At 44.8% G+C, this 24,436-nt stretch overlaps 1 protein-coding gene across 2 annotated transcripts in view; it reads left to right on the top strand.

Annotated features, from left to right (window-relative positions):
* FBXL20 (F-box and leucine rich repeat protein 20) overlaps positions 1–24,436 on the top strand; it is an 867,163-nt gene that overhangs the window by 782,772 nt on the left and 59,955 nt on the right. For both annotated transcript variants that reach the window (XR_011283101.1, XM_069634719.1), the window contains exon 12: positions 926–970. Coding sequence is in view for 1 of the 2 variants with exons in the window: in XM_069634719.1 (XP_069490820.1) it covers positions 926–970 (45 nt within the window). In the remaining variant the exon portion in view is untranslated. The remainder of the gene's footprint in view (positions 1–925; positions 971–24,436) is intronic.

Raw genomic sequence — 24,436 nt, 5'->3', positions numbered from 1 at the left:
TTGCTGGGGGTCTCTAAGGTAGGGAGGAATTGGCACATTTCTGGGAATTCTCCCTAAGAGCAGAAAACTGCAGGGTGAATTTTCTTAAAATTCTAAATTAACAAAGCTCACTACCCAGTGTGCGCTGGAAACTATAGTCTATAATTTAATTGGGTAATCCTTGTTGTCCAGCTGACCCAGACTTCTTTAAGGAAGAAGGGTGTCTTTGTTCTTAAATCAGTCCAACCCTTTTTATCCAGCTTCCCCAACACAGGCATTACAGTAGGGGGGGGGGGGGGGGGGGGGGGGGCTCTGAAATCCAAAATTCCCCAAAGCATTCCAATGTTTCTGTCCGACTTCCCAACCTAGACCAAAGCAAGGGGGGTGGGGCGGTCTGAAAAACAAAGGGAGAAATCACTGTTTAATTTAAACCAAAAGTGTGGGTGAAATTACAATTGCCATATATATTTCTACCAATCTTAAAATCCTACTGCTAGCCTTTTTGAGCCTGCAGGAAAATCTAAATCGCACAACATTAAATAAGAGCCTTCTTTATTGATCAGTGTAATTATTTTGTGAAGATAACTTTAGAGAAAGACTTGTCTGTTTTTTTTAACTCAGTTTTGTGATTTATTTTTGCTGAGAGAAGTTGATTGTGTGTGCCACAGACAATGTTATGTGTTTGACATTTTCATGTTAATTTCTATTAATTTTAATTTAAATAAATACCAATATAGTTGCTGTACACCGGCCTGGTTCATGGCTCATTCTTAACCTGGGGCGAGGGATGCAAGGGGCATGATGTGTCGGAGATGGGGCTAAATAAGAATCTGTTGAACAGTTTGTTGAACAACCACTTGAGTGGGGAGGGAAGGGACTCATGTGTTGAGAGTGACTTCTCAATAAACGGTTGCATTTCTAATCCCTCCCCTTTTCTCTTCCATAGAATTGCCATGACCTGGAGAAGATGGACCTGGAGGAGTGTGTGCAAGTAAGAGCAGCAAGAGTCTCAATGGTTGGGATAGATCTGGTCATATACTCTGAATCTTTCCATAATTAGTCATGTTTAACCTGTTGACCTCACATTGACTGTTCAGCCTAAGCAGAACTACTTGTATCTGTTTGAGAGATGAAGTTGTACAATTCCATGTTTTGACCTTTGTTTTAAATCCACTCTTTTGAAGGGTATTGGTGGGCTGACAGATGCTAGCCTGTGTGATTGGAAGTATATGTAGGGGAATCCCTGTCCTACATACACACAGTTCCTATACTCTTGGATGAGTTGTCCTTGGAAAAGCGCTGTAGTCAAAATTGAGACCGTTGTCTGTAAGTACTGATGGGACTGGTGTCTCTTGCCTGTGCTCCAGTTTGTATTATTGGAAGCTGAGCGTCTTTCCCAGGTCTTCCTCATCCTACTGCTTGTACATATGCTTTGGCCAGGCTTTCCCTCCTGGGACTGTATTCTGGGCCGGTTTACCACAGTTTACCGTCCGGGTCTCCCACCTTGGTGCTGGAAGCTGCTGCCACTTGGAAAGGTGTTGTGACTCGAGCACCCCACCAAATCTGCTTCTCAGGGCTGCTCTCTGTGTTGAGATTAATTAATACAATCTAGCCTGGCAGACAGATTTAAGGAGGCCACCATAGTTATGATGAACAGGGCGCTTGGCTAGGTTAGCCAAAAAAAACAAATCAAAGTAGGTGGTAGAGCAGACAAGTCGTCTCGGGAGTGTGCGTGGGCTCAGGGACCCACAATGAGTCCATGCAGAATAGCACACAATTCAGTTTAGACAGTCGGTTATAAAAAGCTATTCATTTTAGGCCTTATGAACACACTGAAAAATGAATCTAGCAGGTAATATTACCACACAACATTCTATAATACAAATATATACAATCACCATTAGGTTCACTTCAATAACATCACATAACGTAATCAAGCAAAGCAGGTAAGTAAGTTGGATGTAGTAAATGATGGGAATCAACCACAAGATCAATATCCTAACTTGAGAAGTCCAAACCATCAGATGAATGTGGCCTTGTGCCTAAAAGTCATAGCCAAAACAATGTTTCTCACCAATAAGAGTTCTTTTAGAAAGGATGCAATGGGCTTGTTGTGGTAATTGGTTCCAAACGATTTAAAATGTATTGGAACAATTTACAAAAGATCAGGTAAGGGTTCTCCTCTCTTCCAAACACAAGGCTAACCCATGGGCAGGATATCCGACCCAGGTTCGATGACCAAAGGTGAGTGGAGGCAGAGACAAGAGATAAAGGAACTTGTACCCAATATTAACCTATGGAGGATAGGGTCAGGGACTGGCACAGTGGTGCTTACTTACCCCCTGACTCTGATTTTCCCAGATGCCAATGTGTATCGTGTTCGGGTCTCTGGGAGGTTTTTATCTTCAGCCATTGGTTCAGTGCAGAATCCAGTGATGCAGGCCTCCTTGGCACTCTTTACTGGATGGGGAAATTGAGTTTCAGCGACTATCACAATTGCAGGCGACACGCATCCTTCATCGTGGTCGCAGCAGCTGCTCAAGGACAGGTTCCCTTTAAGGTGGGAAGCAGGAATTATGAGAGATGGCGACTTGTGGCACAAGCTGGCGACAACCACATTTTCGGGCTTGAATGGTGACTGTTCTGTGGAGATAGCCCACAAGAGTGATCAATCCACTAGGCAATCCAGGGACACTTCTGAAGGGCTGGATCTTTGAGATGGCGTCAACTAGTTGGTCCCACTAGTCCAAGGACTTGAGCACCGCGCAGGGTCTTCAGAGATCAGGCAGTAGGGCTTCACTGGGCCAGTCACTGGAGGGGATGCTGGGCCACTTCAGGGCTCTTCAGGTCATCAATGGGCTGCTCTTCGAGGGATTCTTGGGTCCAACGTAGATCTGAAGAATCGCTGCACGAGTCTTCCTCTTACCCAAAATCCGAGCTGGAAGTGAGTCCAAGCCCACCAATGTTAAGGATCTGCACCATTCAAACAGCCAGTAGTTGTCACACCAGAGACATCTACTGGTTTTCACACCTGCCACAGTAGCAGCCTTTCTGGCATCAGTGATGTGGACTGGAACTCTGAGAGAGAGAGAGAGAGAGAGAGAGAGAGAGAGAGAGAGAGAGAGAGAGAGAGAGAGAGACACCCACACGCATGCACGCACATGCGTTAGTTCCCTTTCGAAAGTCTGGACAAGATTAAAAACTGTGCCAAACTAATGGGGTTCCATAGTAAACTACGGAGGGAAAGTTGCAAAAAGAAAATCTTTCCTAACCGCTTTTAGCAGCAGAGTGTAATCCAGGTCTCTAACTCTCTGCAACTTGCCGCAAGTGAATGGGATGAACATCCCTCCTCCAGCCATTATCCTCTTGGACAGGATACATCGAACACAGACTATCTGCCGGTTTAACCCAAAAACGGGAGTGTAATAGTAAATGAGTTTAGTCCAAGATATTTTGTGGATTGTAAAGGAGTATTTTTGGTGTAAATGGAATCTCTAAATGTGTGCCTGTAGCTAAGCTGGGCGCCTGGTGAATAGGAAACCATGCATGGGAGGAAATAACCTCAGACAAGTGGGTGTTGGAAAATAAACCAAGTTCTGGGAGCACCCATATAACTGAGAATTGATGCAGCCACATAACCTGTTCTATGTACCTTTTTGCAGTGGATAAATATCGATTTGAATATCAGACTGGTTCAACAAACCTGGGCAGTTAACACCAAAATGCTACCCAATCCTACTTTGAATGATACCAACAGCAACCCCAGACTCTAAGTATAGCATTACTATAAAATGGGACAGCAGAATCCACAAAAAGGAATTCTGCCTTTACATTGTCGCGGGATTGCCCAGGATTTGATATCGGGGCACTTACAAAGACAATTGTTAGGACAGTTTTTCTGAAGTCCAACTAAGGGCTTAGTAAAACCATTCAACTGAGACAGTGCAAGACTCCACTCTTAGTATAAGGCTGTACCTCCTGAGTTTATGGTAGCGTAGACAGAGCAGCCAGGCTGATCTTGGGAGGGTGAGAGGGCTGTAGAATCACTACAAATACATTGTATTACACATATGGTTCAAAACCACAAACACTACGTATTGTAAAAATAAAGGGTTTATTTAAATACAAGTAGGCCCAGATATCTTGGGGGAAATAAGTACTATCGCAGATCATATAAACACATTATAAAACACAACACTATGCTTTAAAGTACACAGGCCAAAGCATAAACCTTACTTGGAACACTAACAGTATTATTTCTAGGTAAGTCAGACCTTATCGAACACATTTAGTTTAGGGCACACCTCATGAGGAGTAAAACCATGAGTTACTTTCAGATTACTTTACAGTAATTCAAGGGCAGTATACTCTGTCGGTTGTTCAGTGATGCCCAGTTAAGGAATCACATAATCAACCAACATGGTTACCAGGATTTTTTTCTGAATAGTGGAACACAGTTTCGAGGACCAGTATGTACCTAGAACTACATTTATGATGAGTTATGCTAGGTGAGTAAGACCTTTTTGGTGTAATATACAATTACAGTTGCTTTTCAGCTCAGTGGAACACAGTCTAAGACAAGCAAGAACTTTTTATCCTAATTTAGGATGCACCAGGCAGACCAAGTTCAGCTACACCTAAAGAACACTTTTAAAGAATGGCATACAGCGATTCTAGGCAGGTAAAACCTAAGGATGTAATATACTATTCTAGTTGCTTTCAAGATCAGTGAACCAAATTCAGATAAGCAATAACTCTTTAACTTATTTTAGGATGGCATACAGCTAACTTAAGGGAAATAAAACCTATATACTTTCAAAAGGAGCGATCAGCAACTCAAAGGTAGGTATACACCTAAGACTGTTTTAGCATCTGTATAAAACAGACCAGGGAAAGCGAAACCCAATGTTACACTTTATGAATGACTGTGTTATTCTAGGTAGGTAAAATCTAAGGCAGATGTATTTTAAACAGGCTGTACAGCAAGTTGGGGGAAGCAAGCCCCAGTTGGGGAACTTATTCACCTATTCTCTGAAATAGTTAGTAAAGCCAGCAGCATTACTTTTGGGAAAGAGGCACAACCAATTCACAGGTGAGTAAAATAACCTTGGATATACTTTTCAGAATGGCACCACACACATTCAAGGTAAGTAAGAACTTTTGTATCTGCTCATTCTTGCAGTTACCAACAACCTCTTTCTCAAGTAAGTACTTTTCAACACTTGTTATCCTTTTCAAGACAGAATCCTTTACTTATCCAGGTCTTTCCTATTCTATTTCATGCATTGTCTCAGAGGCAGAAGAGGGACCCTAGTAGTCTAGGTGCCAGCTATAGGTAGGGTGAGATAGGGTTCTGTTGCACAGAAGTCTGGGTTCCTGTGGAAGACTGTTCAAACAAGTAAGTAGTTCACTTTTAAAGTTAGAGTCCAGGGACTTCAGAGAGGTCGCCCTCGGAGGATTCCAGCAGTGGGCCTGGGGGAACTCGAGGAGAGGACTCCCATTCACAGAGAACACCCCAAAAGCTTTACAGGAATCACAAAGGCTTAAGGTAAGTAAATACCCCAGCCAACACAGTAAGAAGTGTTGCAGTAGGAAGACTTCAGTATTTAATAATAATAATAATAATTATTATTATTGCACCCAAAAACCTGGTCGATTGGTTCCTTTGTCATGCTTCCTTTGTCTTGAAGATGGAAGAAAGGACTTTGGAAGAGAATTTGCAGCAGGGATCAATGGAGAAGGCTCCACGCAAGTTTTTCGTCGTTACTCTGTGATTTTGGCACCCTTTTCAGGAGCCAGAAGAAGACTGAATATCGCTGGTCGGATTCTCGTTGTTTGCAAGGTCCAGCACTCTAATGAGGGGACTTTTATGACTTAAATCGTGTGTCTGGAGTTCCAGCAAGATGCCACCAAAGTTTCAGCTCAATTCGAAAGACTGTGCGCTGATCAGTGCCCGAGGTCCCAGGGTATTGGGGTATTGCACCCCTGCAAAGTTGCAGCATGATGTTGGATTGCTCAAAATGCAGGTCTTCCTGAGTCTAGTGGATCCCACCAAGCTCTGGGTCAGTCGTCCATTCAGGATCCCCAGGTTGATTGGAAGGAAGGGTAACAGCAGGCTCTGGTTACACAGCAGGCTCTCCGGTCGCTGGAAATCTCTACAGCCGTTGTTTCTTTATCTTCCTCTTCGCTTTCAGCTCCAGTGATGGACTTCCTCTTCAGCTTCCAGGATCAGACTTGTATGCAGGAACCCAGCCAATCAAACAGGCTTGCAACATTCAAACTTGGGGTTTTTGGGGGAGTTGGCAGTCCTTTCAGGACAGCCAGCTCCTCGGTTTGAACTGGATTCACGCAGGAAGACAAAGGGTTGCTGATTTTTGGACTCCTCCCTCACTTCCTTCACAGACACACTGCAGGAAGGGTGGGCTTACTGTTATCTCCCACAGAAGATAACATTGACAAAGGATTTTCCCACCCTGGAGGTCAGGGTAAGGAACAGGAAAGGACAAGGAACACTAAAATGGTGAAAAAAGTAGACGGGGCCATTTTGGTAAAATGAGCACCCATGGGTGCCTTAAACTGGGGCTGTGGAAACAGCCCGCGGTAAAGGTGCACCGAATTAGTAAAAAGGTTCACTGCCGCCAGCCATTAAAGGTAAGCTTGTCCTTGTAACCTAAATGTTAGTTGGAATGAGAATAGGGGATAGATTCGATCTCCTCAGCACTCGGCTGGTCTCACCTAAAGAGTATAGAGAGGATAAAATATACTTTCTATGCGTGGGAAGTGTAGTTCTCCCAAGGTTAGTCAGAGAAAGTTAAAAGGAAAGCCCAAAGGGAAACCCAGCAACAACAGGCTGTTGATGCCGAAAGTTGTCAAAGGGTAAAATTAAAAAGGCACTATGGAGAGTCTTAAAAATGACCCCCGAAAAAGGATCTGCCAGTGTGGAAAAAGGTTCCCACCCACTGAGGTATAGGGAAAGATAATCCAGTAAAGCAAAATCTTCTGGGGTTGACACAGGTCAGGAAAATTGATTATTGCTATGAAAATCTTATCTAACGGAGACTGCAGGAGGCTGAAGTTCTAGTTCCTATCAGTTAAAGACAGGGAGTCACTGTTGTGGGTTTTTCCTGGTGGCAGGAGAGGCAGCAAAGGTTCACTGGTGTATGCTTATTCCATATTGGTTGCCACCAGTTGCAGATCTCTGGTCTTGAGTACAGTCTTCATGTCTTTGGATTCTTGGCTCCTATGGGCAGTATCCGGCATGGTTGCAGCACCCCTCTTCCTAGGAGCTGTATGGACTAGCAAATTAAAGTATAGAACAAATGGATTCAGTTGCAGGGTGACCTCAGAAGTCTATTGCCTCAGAATTAAGGAAAAAGATTTAGAAAGACAGGGGGGGGGCAAAAGGTTTAGCCGTCCTATAAAATTAAACAGTGTGCGAATGGGCCTTTAATCACATTGACCCAAATGGCCCCACCACTGAAGAAGGGAGTACACAATTGTATGGGAAGCAAGTTTATTGTACAGTTATCCTGGGAGCAGTTAGATGGTACCGTAGGACCAACCCAAGTCTCAACAAACCACACTAGTTGACCTCTTTGATACATTTTTGCAACAGGTAAAACACTCAGATATTTTATTACAACCCACCCCCCACATGTGACTGGACAAAACCCTCTTTAAAGAAATCTCATCTTTCTCCAATTCCTATGTGTTCATTAGCCAGTTTTATCTTAACTGTCATCTTCAGCTCATGTGTAGAACACACCTTCGTAAGATTTGTTGTGGTGGCTCATAACGTCATCTAGTAAAACATTTTTATGGAAACATAATACATTATAGCAATAACTGGCCTAAGCCATTTAAGTCTAAACTCTTAATTTGCACATGGTTCGCAAGAATATTCCCAGTTATATGAGGCTGGGCAAATAATTTCTCTTTGAATTAATGATGCTATCTCATTCCCCAGGTCCTTGATTTAATTGGAAAATTCTAATCTAAATTCCTGCTGCTTTATCGCACTTGACACATCTGACAATACAATTGCAGATCCTGGTTCTCAATAGTTAGCCTTGGGCATTGGCTCACCCCGTGTTTTTCTGCGAAGCCAAAACAAATGTGAAACCCCTTCTGTCATGCTCCCATTCATCAAGAGATTACCTCTGCTGTTTGCAATACCTATCAGATCATAAAACTCATGGTCAGTTTCTGAGCTGACCTCAAAGGTTGCAAAGTTACTTATTCACCCATCCCCTGGCATCTAAAACCGCACAGAACCAGTTTCAAAGTTCACTTTGCAAAACAGCCCGACTACTGTGTTTTTGGTTCATTTGTGAAAAGCCCACTATATTGAGATTCATGAATTCCCCATGTATTTGTATTGTGCATCTGTTTTTACATTTGGTGGGTTTAAGATTTTATCTTTCTGTGCGCGTGCACCATTACCGCAGGAAAAAGTCTCCCCTCACTCGACAACAAGAAAAAGGCCTAGAAGTCCTGCAAAAAGTGCTGGGGGTCTCACTAGGGGATGGGGGATCAAGCTTAAAACGGGTAAATCTCCCTAACAAACTGTTAGTGCAAATTGCCCACCTCGAACTTTAAATATTTTCTATATTTTAGAAATATAAACGCGTACATCTTTGATGTCCAAGGTTTCCATGTAATTCTCCTCTGACTAACGGAATTACCTCTAGAACAGAGTTCATCTTATTCTTTGGAATGGGAAAATGGGTGGAATACAATCATTTGCGGCCAAGAACTCGCAGAATTAATACTAGGACTTTTAACAAAGAATAACTCAAGAGAAATATGGGCAATTTTGAATAAGAGGGATACAAAATGCAGTCCAACAGTCATAAATAAAGTTTCAGCTCATGAATGGGAGAACATTTTTTTCACTTTTTTATTAAAAAAAAAAAAAACGGGGACAGCTCAACCATCAAGGATGTGTAACTTTGACAAACCTTGAAATGTTTGTGAATCTTTAGCCGATATTGAGGTCGCTATTGAACAACTAAAGAATTTGCGTGCTGCCGGTCCTGACAGCGTCACGAATATAATGCTAAAGAACAAAATCGACTGGGAAAAATTTATAGAATCTTTGTTTACAAAGATAGCTTCAAAAAGATCGTTCAAGATTCTTGGCTCAAAGCAGTGGTGGTCCCGATCTACAAGAAGGGCAGTCGGGCTGATCCGTTGAACTATCGCCCGATTGCCCTTCTTGACACGATAGGGAAGATCTTTGCCTCATTCCTTCAAAAAAAAAAACTAGCTGACTGGGCATTAACGGTTGGAATCTGCGACTGCCGTCAGACTGGGTTCACCAAGGGCGTAGGGACTGAGGTAAATTTACTTATATTAAATTTGCTCAAGCTTGAAGCTTTACAAGGAAAAAAAGCTTTTCCTCGCCTTTGTTGACATGAGACAAACCTTCCACTGCATTAATCGTTAGCGGCTGTGGAAGAAACTCTCAAATTGGCATTGTCCAGGGGACCTTATTGCCCCGGTGAGAGCTCTACATAACACAACAATCCATATCGGAGTGAACAAATCTGGGGACTTGTCAAATGAGATGAAAAACAGAAAAAGGAGTAAAACAAGAGTGCCCACTGGCAACGCAGTTGTTCAAACTGTTCATAGCTGACCAGCAGCAATGGATGGGGTTCAGTGTTTTCCCCTAAAATAATCAGCCGATCAGCTGTGACATGTGCCGATCTGGTGCTGGTAGATTGCACTCAGATAGGCCTACAGAGACTACTAACTAAGCTTCACGATTATTTGCTTCAAAATAACCTCGAAATGAATACGACCGACTAAAATCATGATGGTGGGACCCTAGGTTGGTGCAAAGAAGAGAAAGTACAGGTGGTTTGTTGCTGGAGAATCAATCAAAGTGGTTTCATCGATAAGATATCTTGGAGTGCTATTTAACACCTCAATTCGGGAACTTCATTGGCATCAAAATTTAATAAATCGAGTGACAACGTTTGTCCTTCAGAGAGCAAAATTGCATAAAGAATATGGCAAATTCACACTACAGCCGATTCTGACCTTCTACCTACAAAAGGTCATACCAGCTATCGCATTCGGTGCTGAAGCGGGGTGGAACCGCGATGAAAAGATCTGGTCAGCAATTGAAGGAATGTTTTGGCAAGGGGTTCTTAAACAGCCAAAATACGGATCAATGGTTGCACTGCGACATGAATTAGCGACATTCACTGTATAGCACAGTGCTGTGGAAATTGCTTCCTGCAATGAGAAAAATGTCCTTGAATACTCCAGCCCCTGCTTATCAAATTGTTTGTTTATCAAAAGAAGACCAAACATACCGATTTTGCTGAAGTGCTGGAAAAACAAATTGGAAGGAGTTCTATGTGCAGCAGATATAAAAAAAAAAAAAATCACTAGTGTTACACCCGCAAATTGCAAAAAAGAAACTGCAAATTTGGAGCAGGATTGTAGAAAATAGAGCAAATCTCAGTTCAATGCTAGCACTAGGTGCTGGAGAAAATAAATTGCATGTCCAACCGAAGTATCTGTTACATTCATAAGATTGCGTCTTCATGCCTTGAAAACCAGAGAGATGATGTGGCTAAGACGTGACAAAGACACTAAAGACAATCAATGCAGATATTGTAAACAGGCCATTGAATCCTCAAAGCACTTGCTAATTGAATGTTTAGTGATTGCCGATCAGAGAGCCTTTTTTCTTGGAAAATTTGCTCCAGCGATTGAAAATATGGAAGATTGGTGGTGTAACGCTATTTCAGGGAGTAATATCAGACTAACTTGTGCTCTGGTCGGCTATATGGATAAGATACTTGGATGAGATGTTGTGGTCTAGGGAATTGACTAGATTATGACTCATTTGTTTTTCAAGGAACAAGGTGGTCTTTTGTTTGTAATAAGTTTGTATAAACAAATTGTTACTTTAAAAAAAATAGGTGGAATGCATTCTTGTGCTCCTCTTATGGTGGGAATATAACTGTGGTCCCCTTTTCAAGCTGCAACTTCCTGTTCTAGCAAAGCCTTTTCTTGTAAAAGGCAGGTACTGGATGTTTAAAATTCTACACAGTACCCCTCTCATATCCAACATCCATTTGTTTGTTGTGATCTCCTCCCATGTTTGGGTAAAGTGCCTCAATGCCAGCAAAACGGAGATCCTTCCCATTGGGACCCCTGCTCCCGCCTTCCCTTCACTCTGGCCTTCCTCCATGGCCTGTCCCCCTGCTCTGTCTTCTGAAGCCAGAAACTTTTGAGTCATCTTCGACTTCTCTCTCCTTCCCTCACCCTCAGGACATTGCCAAGAAGTCCCACTTTCAGCTCTTCCTTCACACTTTCCCCCAGAAGCTCAATGTTACCCGAGCCCTGGTTCTCTCTAGGCTTGACTATTGCAATGGCCTCCTCCTGAATCTACCTTCTTCCACTCTGACACCCCCTACAGCTAACACAGAATTGGCCAGCAAGTCTTATCCTTGGCCTCAAGCCCAGGAACCACATCTCTCCTGCCCTAAAAAGTCTTCACTGGCTCCTGATTTCTTCACTGATTAAATTCAAATCCCTCTATTATCCACAAGGCTGTCTGGGGCCCACACCATCTCCAACTCTTACTAGATATTCTCCCTCTAGACCTGTTTGTTCCTCTGGCACCAACTATTTTTGTGTAAAGTGTTTTGCTAAACAGAGGACCGGAGTTCGATCACCTTCCTGTGCTGGCACCCTTCTATGGAACATCCTCCCCCCTCCCTCTGTCTTGAGCAGGACTTTCATAAATTCCAGAAGCTCCTCAAAACTTTCCTCTTTACCGCCTCCTTCTCGCCTTTGTTAATTCTCACAGTTGCTTTGATTGGTTTCCAGGGCCCTTATGCATCCAAGGGGCACTGACCTCCCACACTGAATCACCCCAGCTTTTGTCTATCAGCACTTGCCTTGGCACACCCTCCGTACTGGAGGCTCACACTGACCATAGCTCGCACTTCATCTGTTGCTCACCCATGAGCACAGGCACCCCAGCACCTACCACCACTGTCCCCCCTTCTGCACTTGCACGTTCTGAATACTCACAAGGCATAGTAGGTTTGTACCTTTTTCCCCCTCCACTGTATTTAATAGTTTTATGTATTTTAATGGGTGCCATTCCCATGTCCCCTCCCTGTTGCCCTGTGTATGCTTTGAAGCAAAATGTATTGCTGTATAAGCTCCTAACAAGAAACAAACAAGGTGCCAATTTCTTTCCAAAATGGCCGTCTTCTTTTTTCACCATTTCTTTTCAGTTAGTTCCTTCTGGGCTTTTACTGTTGTTTGAACCAGGTTTGAGGCCTTTGTGCAACTTGCCCTTGGCGAGCTTCACCCCTGAAGTACACCCAGACTCCAGTGTGTCTGGAAATGCAGGAAGTGAGGGAGGGTCCTGAAACTTCCCCATCCTTTTTCTCTAGGAGTGCCTGAATGAAGCCAGGTCTGATTGACCGGCTAGCTGTCTGGGAGGTCTGCCACCCTGCTGGGTGATTAGCAGCCCTAGGGCTGTGAATGAATGGGAACTTGCTTAAAAGACTAGGTTTTTGGGACTAGAGGCAGAGTCGACCACTGGAGGACAACATCCGACGAAGACGTAAAGAGGCGTCAGCAGCACCCTCCTGGACTGAAAAGTGCCCGGTGAAGCCCTGCAGCTGTGATGACCCAGTTTTTGTTTCGACTGGGAAGACCCACAAGAGAGGACTTCCACCCTTGGGCTGGTGGAACCAATTTGCCCCGAGAGGAGCTTCATTGTGGCGCAACCCCCGACTTGCTGTGACTTTCCAAGGCTGTAGAATCCCAATGCCTGGGGACCCCTGACCGTCGAGTGCATTGTCTTTGGAAGTGCAAATCCAGCCAAAACCTTTGTGGGCATCGCGAGGACCCTACAGAAGCAGGAAATCTTCATCCAGAGTCCCCTCACCAGAGTTAAGTAACTTCCAACTGGAGCTGTTCGCCATTCTTTGGTGTAGAGAAAAAGGCGCCAAAACCACAAAAGGCATCTGAATCCATTGCTGCAGTTTCTCTCTTTCTCTCTCCTCCCCCATGCCCCCCTGCAGAAGCCTGCCAGACATCCTCCCTTTTGTCACCACAACCAGGATTTTTTACACTGCAAAAGGAAGACATCCATCTGGAACGAATTCTTCAATTCTCAGGTACTTTGGGGCTTTGGGTAAATCTACCTTTTGCCATTTGTAGTACTTGCTAGCTTGGCGAGTACTATTTTAAACCTATTTTGAGTTGACCTCCACTCACCTGCTCTGGCCTCCCAGCTTGAGCTTCTGTGATTTTTCTATTGTACTTCTGACTATTTGAAAACATTTTCTAATAAGAGGGTATCAGAACTTTGAACTGGCCCATTGCTTTTGGCTGTCCTGGCTCCCAAAATGCTCCTCTTCCGGACCCATTGGCATTGGCAGTGATTGTTCCCTCACACGTTTTAATTGTTGAACACTATTATTGCTGGGATAAAAGACTGCCTGCATCCCTCTGGGCGAATCTAGCTGTTTTATTAATTAGCAAGTATATTCTGATCTGACTTTTCCTTCCTTGAAACTCAATATTGTAATGGTGATCACAAATGAGTGTTAATACTGACCTCAAATGACGTCGCTCAGTGTGCTGAAACATGTTTAGCATAAGAAATGTTTACTCACCTACTTTATTGCTCTTGTTGAACTGAATCCTAACTTTTAGTTTAATGTTATTATTAGTTGCTTTTTAAAGATTGTCTAATTACCCCTTTTGTATATATAAATAAATATTTATGATAAAACTTTAAGTGTGTAAGAGTTTACTTGGATACCTGTATTTACTCATTTTATTGTACAGCTCACCTTACCCCTCTTAAATTAAGCCTGGCTGCTCAGTCACTCTACCAACTTTAGTACAGGCCTATATTAAAAGATGGGTTACCGAAAAACCAGAGATGTCTTGTAAAGTCCCACACCAGTTGGACTCTACAAATTCTTAGCTACAGTGTACTGCAGTGATTTATTTTACACAAATATAGATCTATTGACTGGTACTTTCCGAAACTATACAATTGATTAGGATGTTCCTGGACCCCAGGTAAAAATGTCTGTCAGCTAAGCCACTTTCCAAGAGTTTCCAAAGTTTTGGCCGTAGAAAGCCACAGGGAAAAACTTGGCAGGCCTGCTGCGTTAATGGGGAAAAGTTAGGTATGGTCGACTTAACCACAGGTGCAGCAAGTGGGTCATCAAGCCAACTGGGAAGCCAGAGGGACCCCCAAATAAGGGTTCCAGATCAAGGTTGTGTAAGCAGCAGGCAATGGAGAGCTTGCTTGCAGAGGGATCCCCAGTGCCCTTGTGCCTATAGTGATCATTGGTAGAAGAGTGCTGCAAAACCTTGCTATTCGTGGACTCAAAAGACCCTGGAGCATGGGAACACCTCCAGGATCAGGGTTTAAAGAACTCTGGGACAGACAGTCTGCGCTGGATGCTGCAAAATTGGACCAGAAGTGGCGGATGCACAGGCAAGTTTGGATGCCAGGTTCAGGTCAAGCTAGCAGTGGTTAGGGTCTCAGGTAGTGGGCGGATCCCACAACCCAGCAAGGATCCAGATGAGGCAAGCCCAATAAGCAAGACACCTTGACTGATGATCCAAGAGGCAATGAGCACATCAGTAGAAGGAGCACTTTGCCGAACCCAGTAAGGGCCACAGACAAGCTCTGGGTTACAGCAGGACCCACCCAGCAAGACAACTGCTAGATGTGATTTTAGGGTCTATTAAAGATTTATTTTTGCGTATTTCCCCCATTGACTTCAATGGTGATTCTAGGCTTACTCACCTACTCATTTTGTTTGGCGTGCTTTGGGTAGTCCTTCAAGCTCCCAGTACATGGGGGTCGTGCATTTTATTATACACCTTTTTGTTTTTGTATGCAGCAAGGTGGATTGCTGCACTTTGTCCCGTTATCTTTACTGTAAGTAACATTCCAGTTACTTTTGTGATGTGTTCAGATCAGGCTGGTTGCAGTAAAGTTTTCACTTTTCTTCGGGTGCATTAACTTGCAACTTTATTTTTTTACCACAATATTGCCCCTTGGGTAAAGTTACTTAAAATGAGTTCTCCCGATGGTACACAACATATTATTGTGCCATCTTGCTTTTTGACTTCCTTCCTGCCATTTCAGGTCAGAAATTGATATTTATGTGTATGCCCTTTCCCTGGAATGCTGCACTGTAATCCTGGTTAATGCTTTGTGTGTAAATCCTGCTTTATACCTGATGAGGTAGCCCCCCTGTACTTTTTGGTGGCTTTTCTGGGTTTTGGACTTTTCTCCCAGCCATGTTTAATCGAAAGGCTGATAGAGTGCGTGGCTTAATTTTAGTGTGCTCTGAATTAATTCTTTGACTCCTGAGGGTACCCCATATTGTACAAGATAGGGGTAGCCCTTCTCTGTTACTCATGTGGCTAGGCTGGAGATGCGTCTATGCTTGGGGTAAGCCCGCCTGGACATCCTCTCAGAGCTGGCTGTACTTCTGCTGCTGGAACCGAAGTGCCAGGGAGAGTAACGCCATATTGTGTGTGTGGCTTTTAAGTTGGACCTGAGCGCCAGGAAGATCCTCTGGACATCGCTGAAGCAGGACTGGCCAAGCCTGAGCCACCTCAACAGAGTGCTGGACCCACGATGCGATGATTGGCCAGAGTGGTATCCAAGAACCACAGTGTTGCTATTTGCTGTGAGATGCGAGGAGCTGAAACACTGAAGGACCGCTGAATTGAAGTTTGCCCATTGCTGCCGCTGACCTTCCCATTGCAGAGTAGGAGTCCCCAGGCGCCCTCCCTCTTGTCCCCACGAGTGAGGCTCAGGAACAACAGGATCTGCAGAGCTGTACAGGAACAGAAGCCAGCTGAAACCATTTCTTCTAACCAGAGGTACTGTAAAGTCTAAGAGCACTTACCTCTTGTTTTGTAGCCTTGCTTGCTCTTAGTTAAGACCGGTCTGTCTTACTTTGCAGAGTTGCTATAGCTTTGCCCCTCGCAAGCCTCACAGCTTGTTGCTCTTCAGGAGTTCTGTTTTCTACAAACATTTCTAAAAACATTGTGCAGGACTTTTTACCTACCAGCAAAGATCATCTTCACATCCCCTATATATTGTGCAATTAACATTGGCTATCCTGTCTCCCTGAGAGACTCTTCTTCCCTTTGACTCTGTGCTTTATCTTTTCCTCAGGAAAGGATTAAACATATTTGACATTGGAAGGTTTTTAAAAGAAACTTACCTGTTTGTGAATTATTTGTTAACCTTTGTTTTATTCCCCTCTTCTGTCTTTTACTCCAGACTCAGTATTGCTCTAAATATACCAGTGATAGATCAATGGTCCACAGTTTCCTAGCTATTTAAGTCACCAGAGAATGTAGGAGGTGCCTGTGTGCCATCCCCAATGGGCATCATCTGATTTAGAGAAAGTGTGTTTTGAGGTGTAAAGTGTTGTATATATTGCTATCGTTTGAAGAAGGCTTATACAACTGACTGTGAAATAACTTAATTGTTTTATCAAGAAACCTTGAGTGTAAGAGTTTATTTGAATAACTGTTACTGTGAAACCCTGTGTCACATTGCCTGGTGAGCGCACACTACCAACCTGTGTAGTTCAGACTTGTACCAAAGGTTGGGTCCCTATTGCCAGGAGGTCAAGGTTATTGTAGTGCACCCAAAGGGTACTGCATACAATCTTGCCCGACAACCGCCGACAATTTAGACTGCACCTTCTGAACCTTGCGGTTTGACACCCTCCACGCCACCATAATCGTGGCATGCGACTGGGGATCCGTCTGAAACGGGCGTTCCCCCTAACAAACACACTGTTGTCGACACGCCATCCAAGGGTGCACAAGCGCCTAAGGACCCTGGTGGAGTCATCGACCTGGACTGCGCTTTCAGGCGCGTCGAGACCTTCACTACAGCTGCCGAAGCTCCGTGAGAGCCTTTCGGAAATCATTTTGGCAGCCAAGGAGTACAAAGGCACCCCCTTTTTGCCAAAAGGACTATTCTGAGGCTGCCAGCCTCTCTCTAAAGCCTTATTGGGAATATCATCCTCTTCTGGGCAGCCCTCCCCCCCCCCCCCCCCCCCCCGTCCTAACCTTTCAGCTTCCTTCCTATGGACTAGGGAAAGGTTTGAGCAATATATGGACAAAATGTCCCAGTTCATTGACATTTCTGACCAATATATTATACCGAAGAGACCTAGGGAAGTTGACTTCTGCCCCATCCCCTCCAAATTGCAGAAACTCCCCAACTCTGCACAGGGACACCAAGATGACATCTTGAATGTCCCAGATGACCCAACCCTGGTGGATTCTCATGAAAATCTTTACCCCTTTGATCAAGACCCACCTGGGATCAGGCGGCAGACGAGGGCCCTTGGTTTACACCAACGCATACCGCTGACCTGGACACCTGTCTAGATCCCTCTTCCACTCCTCCACAAAGAGATTCGTCACCTGTTGACGCCCAGATGCTGTTAAACTCCATTTTAAAAAGAGCAGACGACCATTTAAAAATTGCAACTCACGAAGCCGCTGCAGACTCAGACTTCGTGGAGGATATCCTCAAGGAAAGGCTCCAACTAGCCAAGCCATTCCTTTGCTAAATTCTGTAAATTGGTCCATGGCCCCTTTATAGATGAACAAACCACTCCAAGCCCCGATGATGGATTTAATATCCAAAACGCGTCGGCAATCCTGGTAACAAAATTGGAGTTGATTGGTTATAGGAAAACGAACATTGTGAAGACCTAATTATTGCTGTTCTATGTTGTGGAGAATTGCTTGCTACCTTTCTCTGGATTTGTAAAGAGTTCCATGAGCAAAAGTGAACACACAATTATAATTTTGTATCTAAGATTGATGTTTGTTGATGGTGGATTAACTCAATCAACAATATATTTCAGTTTACTTCTAGCAGAAAAATCTTGCTTCTTTTATTTGTATGTCAGTTAATTATTTAAATTGGCTTTGTTGTAATACACATCTGAAGGTGAATTTTATAGTAGGGCATCAGTCCACAGAGTGCAATTGGGTTACCTGTTGGCGACAACAGTTTTGGTGGAACCTCTTTACTGTTCCTGTCTCTCACACGGGCAGTTAACCCCTGGGTTGAGAAATTATTTCACCCGTCACCCTACGACCCCTCTACATCAGGGGGTCATGCAACTCCGGATTCCTTGGTCGTTACAACCACTCGGAAGAGGGCGGGGGTACATCAGTGTCCTCAGAAGAGTCGCCTCCGGACAAAGAATGCAAGATGCTTTTCGCCCTGGGTAAGCGCGTCACCGCCTCTGAGGCCTACTCGACAAGGATCGCAAATAACACCACGCTCCTGGCGAGTTAGTGATGTACAGTGGGGACCTAGTGCAGGATGGTCTTCAGGATGTTCCAGAGCCCACCCACTCACACCTGCCTGCGGTCAAGGCTGACAAGTAACCCATAACATACTGAATAACACACTGGACTCGGCTGAAACCAATGGACACACCCTTGCCCAGGGTACCCTACTTAAAAGGCATGCCTAGTAAAAAAAAACTCTGGCTCCAGACCGAAACTCGGGCCTCTCTAACAAGCCAGTGGAGGATTCCAACCTTTTTGGAAAGGCTTTTGATGACACCCTAGAGATGGCAAAGAAAGAACACGAGACTCTAAAGTCACTTAGCCAGATTACATCTAAACCCTTTCACCAGCGTGAAGGCTCCAACGCGCACCGGTCCTTTTTTGGACATTCCTTCTTCCGCTCGCCCCAAGGGCAATACGGCTCAGGGAATACCCCCTGGCCCTCCGGTCAAGGCTTCTCTGGTAACTTTCAATACAGGCAAAGAGGCTCTCATAGGCCAAGGGTAGAGGCAGAAACTCTACTCCTAGAAGCTCCCTGGCCTCCACTTCAAAGTGACTAGCTGGTTTAGGTCCCCTCCCACGCTTCCCTGGTCGGGACCGCCTCTCTTCATTCCTCCACGCATGGGAGGGGATCACTTCAGATAAAGTGGGTACTAAAGACTGTTGCCCAGGGGTATTGTGTCGAGTTTCTCCGACCACCTCGCTACCACCCACCGAGAAGCGGATGCCTGTCGCCAGAACACCTGCGCATCCTGCTGGAAAAGAGAGCCATCGAAGTAGTCAAACCTCAACACTTCAGGAGGTAATCCCCCTGCTGCAGCAGGGGCATTACATGGCTGCATTGGACATAAATGATGCATCCTTTCATATTTCAATATTGCCAGGGCGCAAAAGGAGGACACCCACTATCAGTTCAAGGTTCTCCCCTTCGGCATTGCCTCCGCCCCAAAGGTGTTCACAAAGGTACTGGCGGTAGTAGCAGCTCACCTGGGCAGGCAGTTCATCCCAGTCTATCCCTACCGTGACGACTGGCTCATAACAGGGGATTCGTAAGGAACATGCCAGACAAATACCCAGACAACGATAAATCTCCTCTTCAGCCTAGGATTCTCTATCAATGAGAAAAAAAATCCAGTCTAAACCCCAGCCATGTCAAACAGATTCTGGGGACTCTAATTCGGACAAAAGACCGGCTCGTCTTTCCCTCCAATGAGAGGGTTCAAAACATGCTGTTCCAGATCTCTCACTATGTAGCCAGTCACCAGGTGACCGTACGCAAAGCATTGCGACTGATGGGGATGATGGCTTCCTGCGTATACCTAGTTCCTCACGCTTGTCTGCGCATGCGCCCCATGCAAGAGTGGCTCTCAAGCCAATGGTGTCAGGCCAGTGGGACGATCTAGTGGTTGTCTCTGCAGCCCTTGTCCAGTCTGCAGTGGTGGTCAGGGGAAAACTTTCATCACCCCCCGCAGTGGAGGCCACTCTCACCACAGACTCCTCTCTGAATGGGTGGGGAGCTCACCTCCTTCAACAGACTGTGCACAGTGTGTGGACTCCACCAGTAGCATCCAATCACATCAACCTGTTGCAACTGCTAGCAGTGTTCAAGATACACCTCCAGAGGAAAACAGTTCCAGTCCTCACGGACAGTGCTACAGCCATGCACTACTTAAACAAGGGGGCACTCGCCCTCTAGGGCTGTCCAAACTGTCCCAAACCAACTGGAAGTGGGCACTGAAACATGTTCCAGGGAACTCAAATCTTCTGGCAGACTTACTCAGAAGAGACTTTCCCCTACCTGTAGAGCACGAGTGGTGGCTACAGGAGGACCTTTTACTCGGTGTCTTCACAGAATGGGGCTTCCCAGAGATCGACTTATTTGCCACTATGGAGAATGCCCAATTCCCAGATTACACCTCCAGGTACCCACAAAACCGTTCCAAGGGGTACAGTCTTTAGATGGCATGCTCCAGGAGATTTGCATATGCGTCCCCCTGATTCCCTTGTTCAACAGGATAGGGCACAAGATGCACGAAGAACCAGTCAAGATAATCCTGGTGGCCCCGCCAACCTTGGTTCTACCATCTCATGGCAATGTCAGTCATCCCTCGCAGGAAGTTGCCGTGCCTATACAACACATTGTCTCAAGATCAGGGAGAAACACTACATCCATGCCCTCAAACTCTTACCTTGGCAGCCTGGCTGCTGAGGTTGTAGAGTTCAAGCACCTTCAGCTCCCTCAGAGATGCATGGACATACTCGGAGGGACAGAAACCAACCACCAGACATTGCTACTCCAGCAAATGGAAGCACTTTGTTCTCTGGTGTAATGTCAGGGGCATCAATCCTATTGATTGCTCACCTAAAGATATCGTACTTTACCTAATAGACCTGTTAGATTCAGGACTGCTTTTCAATTCTCTTAAAGTCCACTTAGCTGCGCTTTCGGCATACACCATGTCCCAGAGCAAGGTTTCATGGTGGAAGATTCCTTTAATTAAAGCCTTTATGGAAGGGGTAAAGAAACTTCATCCCGCTATCTCCAACCCATCGCCCGGCTCGGATCTGAATGTTTCTTACCAGACTAATGGGGCCTCCCTTTGAACCAATGCACAAGACTAGTCTTAAAAGTACTCACCTACAAGACAGGACCCATTTGTCCCGATTCACAAAGACAAGGTGGTTTTGCGAACGCACTCTCGCTTTGCTCTCAAATTTATTTCAAAGTTCCATGTAAACCAGTCCATAGAACTACCCACCTTTTTCCAAAACCCCACTAATGTGGCGGAAAGAAGCCTCCACACACTAGATGTAAGGAGTGGTTATCTACTATCTGGAAAAGACAAAGCCACTAAGAAAGACAAACCAGTTCTTTGTTTCAGTGGCAGCTGATAGAGCAGGGGACCCTGTCTCTAAATCAGTTTTTTCCAAGTGGATAGTAAACTGCATTACACTGTGTTACTCTTCCCAAGGGAGATCTACTCTTCGCGCCTAGAGCACACGCTCATTGCAAATGTTCCTCTAGATTCCTTTTGCAAAGCAGCAACCTGAAGTTATGTACACACATTTACACAACACTACTGCCTAGATACACACTATAGGTCTGATTCTCAGGTGGGACAGGCGGTGCTAAGACATCTCTTTGCTACTGTATCTTCACACATGCCACCACCATCTCTGGGTACTGCTCGCTAGCCTATGCACAGCATGTGATTCTAAGCATATCCAAAAGCATAATAGCTTTTCTGATTGTATCTGCTTAGATTCACATGCTCCCACCCTTCCTCCCCTTGTGGAGTAAAGGGAACATGGACTTCTTACACCTTCTCTCATCTGTACTTGCTCAAGGATATAAGGCTCCCTGACTATACGGCTCCCTCACAGCATATAAAATACAACCAGAGGAACCTTGACGCGTGACAGATTTTGGGTACCCCACACGTCACGTTAGGGATAGTGTTAGTCATGCCCATGGTTCCATCCCTTTCGATCGTCAAAAGAACGATGCAATACTCTGCGGTTTCCACTAGATGTCAGACTATATGCACAGCATGTGAATCTAAGCAGATAAATAATAAGATATGCTATTACGGTGAGTAATGCATGTCGTACATAAAAGTAAAGAAAAAGAAAAGCTATCTTGCCCTATTTCTAAGAGGGTTTGCCCTACCTCAACAAAAAAGACTAAGGAATCTATCAGGATGTCCAATAAAGTAAAATGTGCACCATTCTGTCATAACCTATTTCCTTCCCTTACACTCTAGATTATCTAAGGAAATCTGGGTCTCTTCTTGATCCAGAAGGTGGCTTCTCTCATTCTGGATGCCAATTCAATGTTCAGTTATTGATGAGGAAACGTGAGTTGTTCTCCTATTTAGCTCAAAAGTACTTGAAGTTGGATGCTCCTTCAAACGTGTACAAAAACAAGAGGATGGGTGGGGAATTGTCTTCTCTCCTCTTCCACAGTCTGTGACATTGTGAACTGTTTTTGTGAATAATGTCTGGTGCACTATCCTGCCAAACTTCACGGTAGATGTTAGTGTTCCAGAAAATGTCTCCTTTTTACCAATGGGTCCCCGAACCCTTATTATTCCTTCACTTATCTCTTTCTCTCTCTTGTACGGGTCCCAGACCCTTCCGTTGTCTCAGCACCGCCCTGACTCACTGTGGACCCCGGCCCCTTGGTACGTGCTTCTTTGGACTGATATGGGTTCTTGACCTCCATGTGCTGTTCTTGCAGGGCTTCCCAGACTTAATATGGATCTTTGTCCTTCCCCAATGCCTCCTTCATTCTCCATTGTCTCCAGCATACCGCACAACCTAACAAGTAGGTAAGTACCTCGTAGCCTGTACAATTAAGTGCACTCAAGACACATCGCAACCCTAGTACATGTGAAAGACCCTATGCCTGGTGGGCAGCACCTAACGCATATGGTAAGGTGTAGGTTTAAGAAGAGAAGCACAATTTAACTCAAAGGAAAATGGATTTGCAATCCCTAGGCCTCAACTACTACTACACATAAATTTAGACCTCCTCAGGTCTTCTGTGTTAATGCCCAGGACTATACATTAAGGCCGCAGGGTAGTAGCAGTCATTTATATAGCACCTTTTCCCATTTGTATGGTCTCAAAGCGCTTGTGGTAGGAAGGCCTTCGGGACCTCAGTCCAGAGTATGGGAGAAGTCTCAGAAAAGGCTTAGAATGCTTGTTTGTATTTGACCAAGATAAGGAATTAGTTGGGCTGTCCAGGCTCCAGGAAGCAACCCAAGAGATCAGACATGTGGATGGCTGCTCATGGAGGTCAGGAGATTGCAATAGACTGTGTCCAGCTGGACCAAATTATGGCCTGTTGCTGTATTCTGATGGCAGAGGTGTTGATGCTTAGTCTGTTAGGAGGTGAAAGCATTATGTGCCCAGCTAGACTGAATTTGTCATAGGTTGTTGCTGCATTCTGATGTGTGGGTAGACGTGCCTTCAGCAAATGTCCACCGAAGTGGTCCAGTAATACGTACCTTGAGGCTCGCATGGAGCTTTGTTGTTTAGCCACTGTTTGTTCATGTTGTCCGTGTGAGAGTTCTTTAGGCTCATTAGCCGGGTTGCCATAATAGGTATTCTAAGCGTCATGGACAAACTATCATAGTGCATCTTCTAATTGTGATAGACCGGTTGCCCTAAACACGAATGCAACACCTTTTTTGCCCCGAAAATGCATCTAAGTGCAATGTACTTTACTATTTAAAAGAGGTGATGATTTGATTGTATGCTTGATAAAATAAAAAGGCCTAGGTATGTCCAGGGATAATTTTTCTTATTGTAAAGGTGTAATGAATTGAATTCATTTGATGATTTTAACTCTCTGGTTTAAAAATGTTAATTGTGAAAAGTGTATTAACAAACTGTAACACACAATAATAAAAAAATATAAGTGCATCTCATTTCCTGCCTCAATAATTAATGTAAGTGCGATCTACTGCCTGCCCACAAAATGCCTCAAGTGCAACATGTATGTCCTCCAAAATACATGTATCAAGCTATCTAAGGAGTTCAGCAGGTAATCTGCACAAAGTTCTGATTTGAAGGTGGTAATGAAGTGGCAGGGTTTTAATCGAGCACAGTAATGGATGTGCTAACCGCCCGTACCACCTTACCTTAGTTGTTGCTGTAGGGTGTTATGCCGGGTGTCCATGGGCGAACAGGGGCAAACTGTGAATGGGCGTTGCCCTTTGTGGGCTACCCAGGCAATGCTGCCCTGGGAGGGGTGCTGAAATTAGGCTTTTCCATACACGTGGTACAGCTCGGGCCAGTTACAGCTACATAAGTGGCAGAGGGAGTGAGGAGGGGCAGGATGGATGGAAGGCTGCAGGCACAGGACAGGACGACGGGAAAAGAAGAAAAGAACTAACAAAGGAAAAACCCAATGGCAAAGCATTGAAGGCGGCCAAGATTCTGGTTGCAGTGCTTACCAGTGGTGGGGTCTTCACCCTCCCTTAGGTGGCAAAATGGACGGGGGACACCCTGTGCAGGTGAAGGTCACCATTGCATCAGGAGATGTTTCACAAATGGGGCGTTTTGACAGTTTCTTTTCTTATGTCCA

Source organism: Ambystoma mexicanum, chromosome 13 (genome assembly GCF_040938575.1).
Source record: "Ambystoma mexicanum isolate Mex_15411 chromosome 13, UKY_AmexF1_1, whole genome shotgun sequence".
Classification (NCBI taxonomy): Eukaryota; Metazoa; Chordata; class Amphibia; order Caudata; family Ambystomatidae; genus Ambystoma; species Ambystoma mexicanum.
The sequence above is the reverse complement of the archived record's forward strand: the minus strand, read 5'-3'. Positions and strand labels throughout refer to the sequence as shown.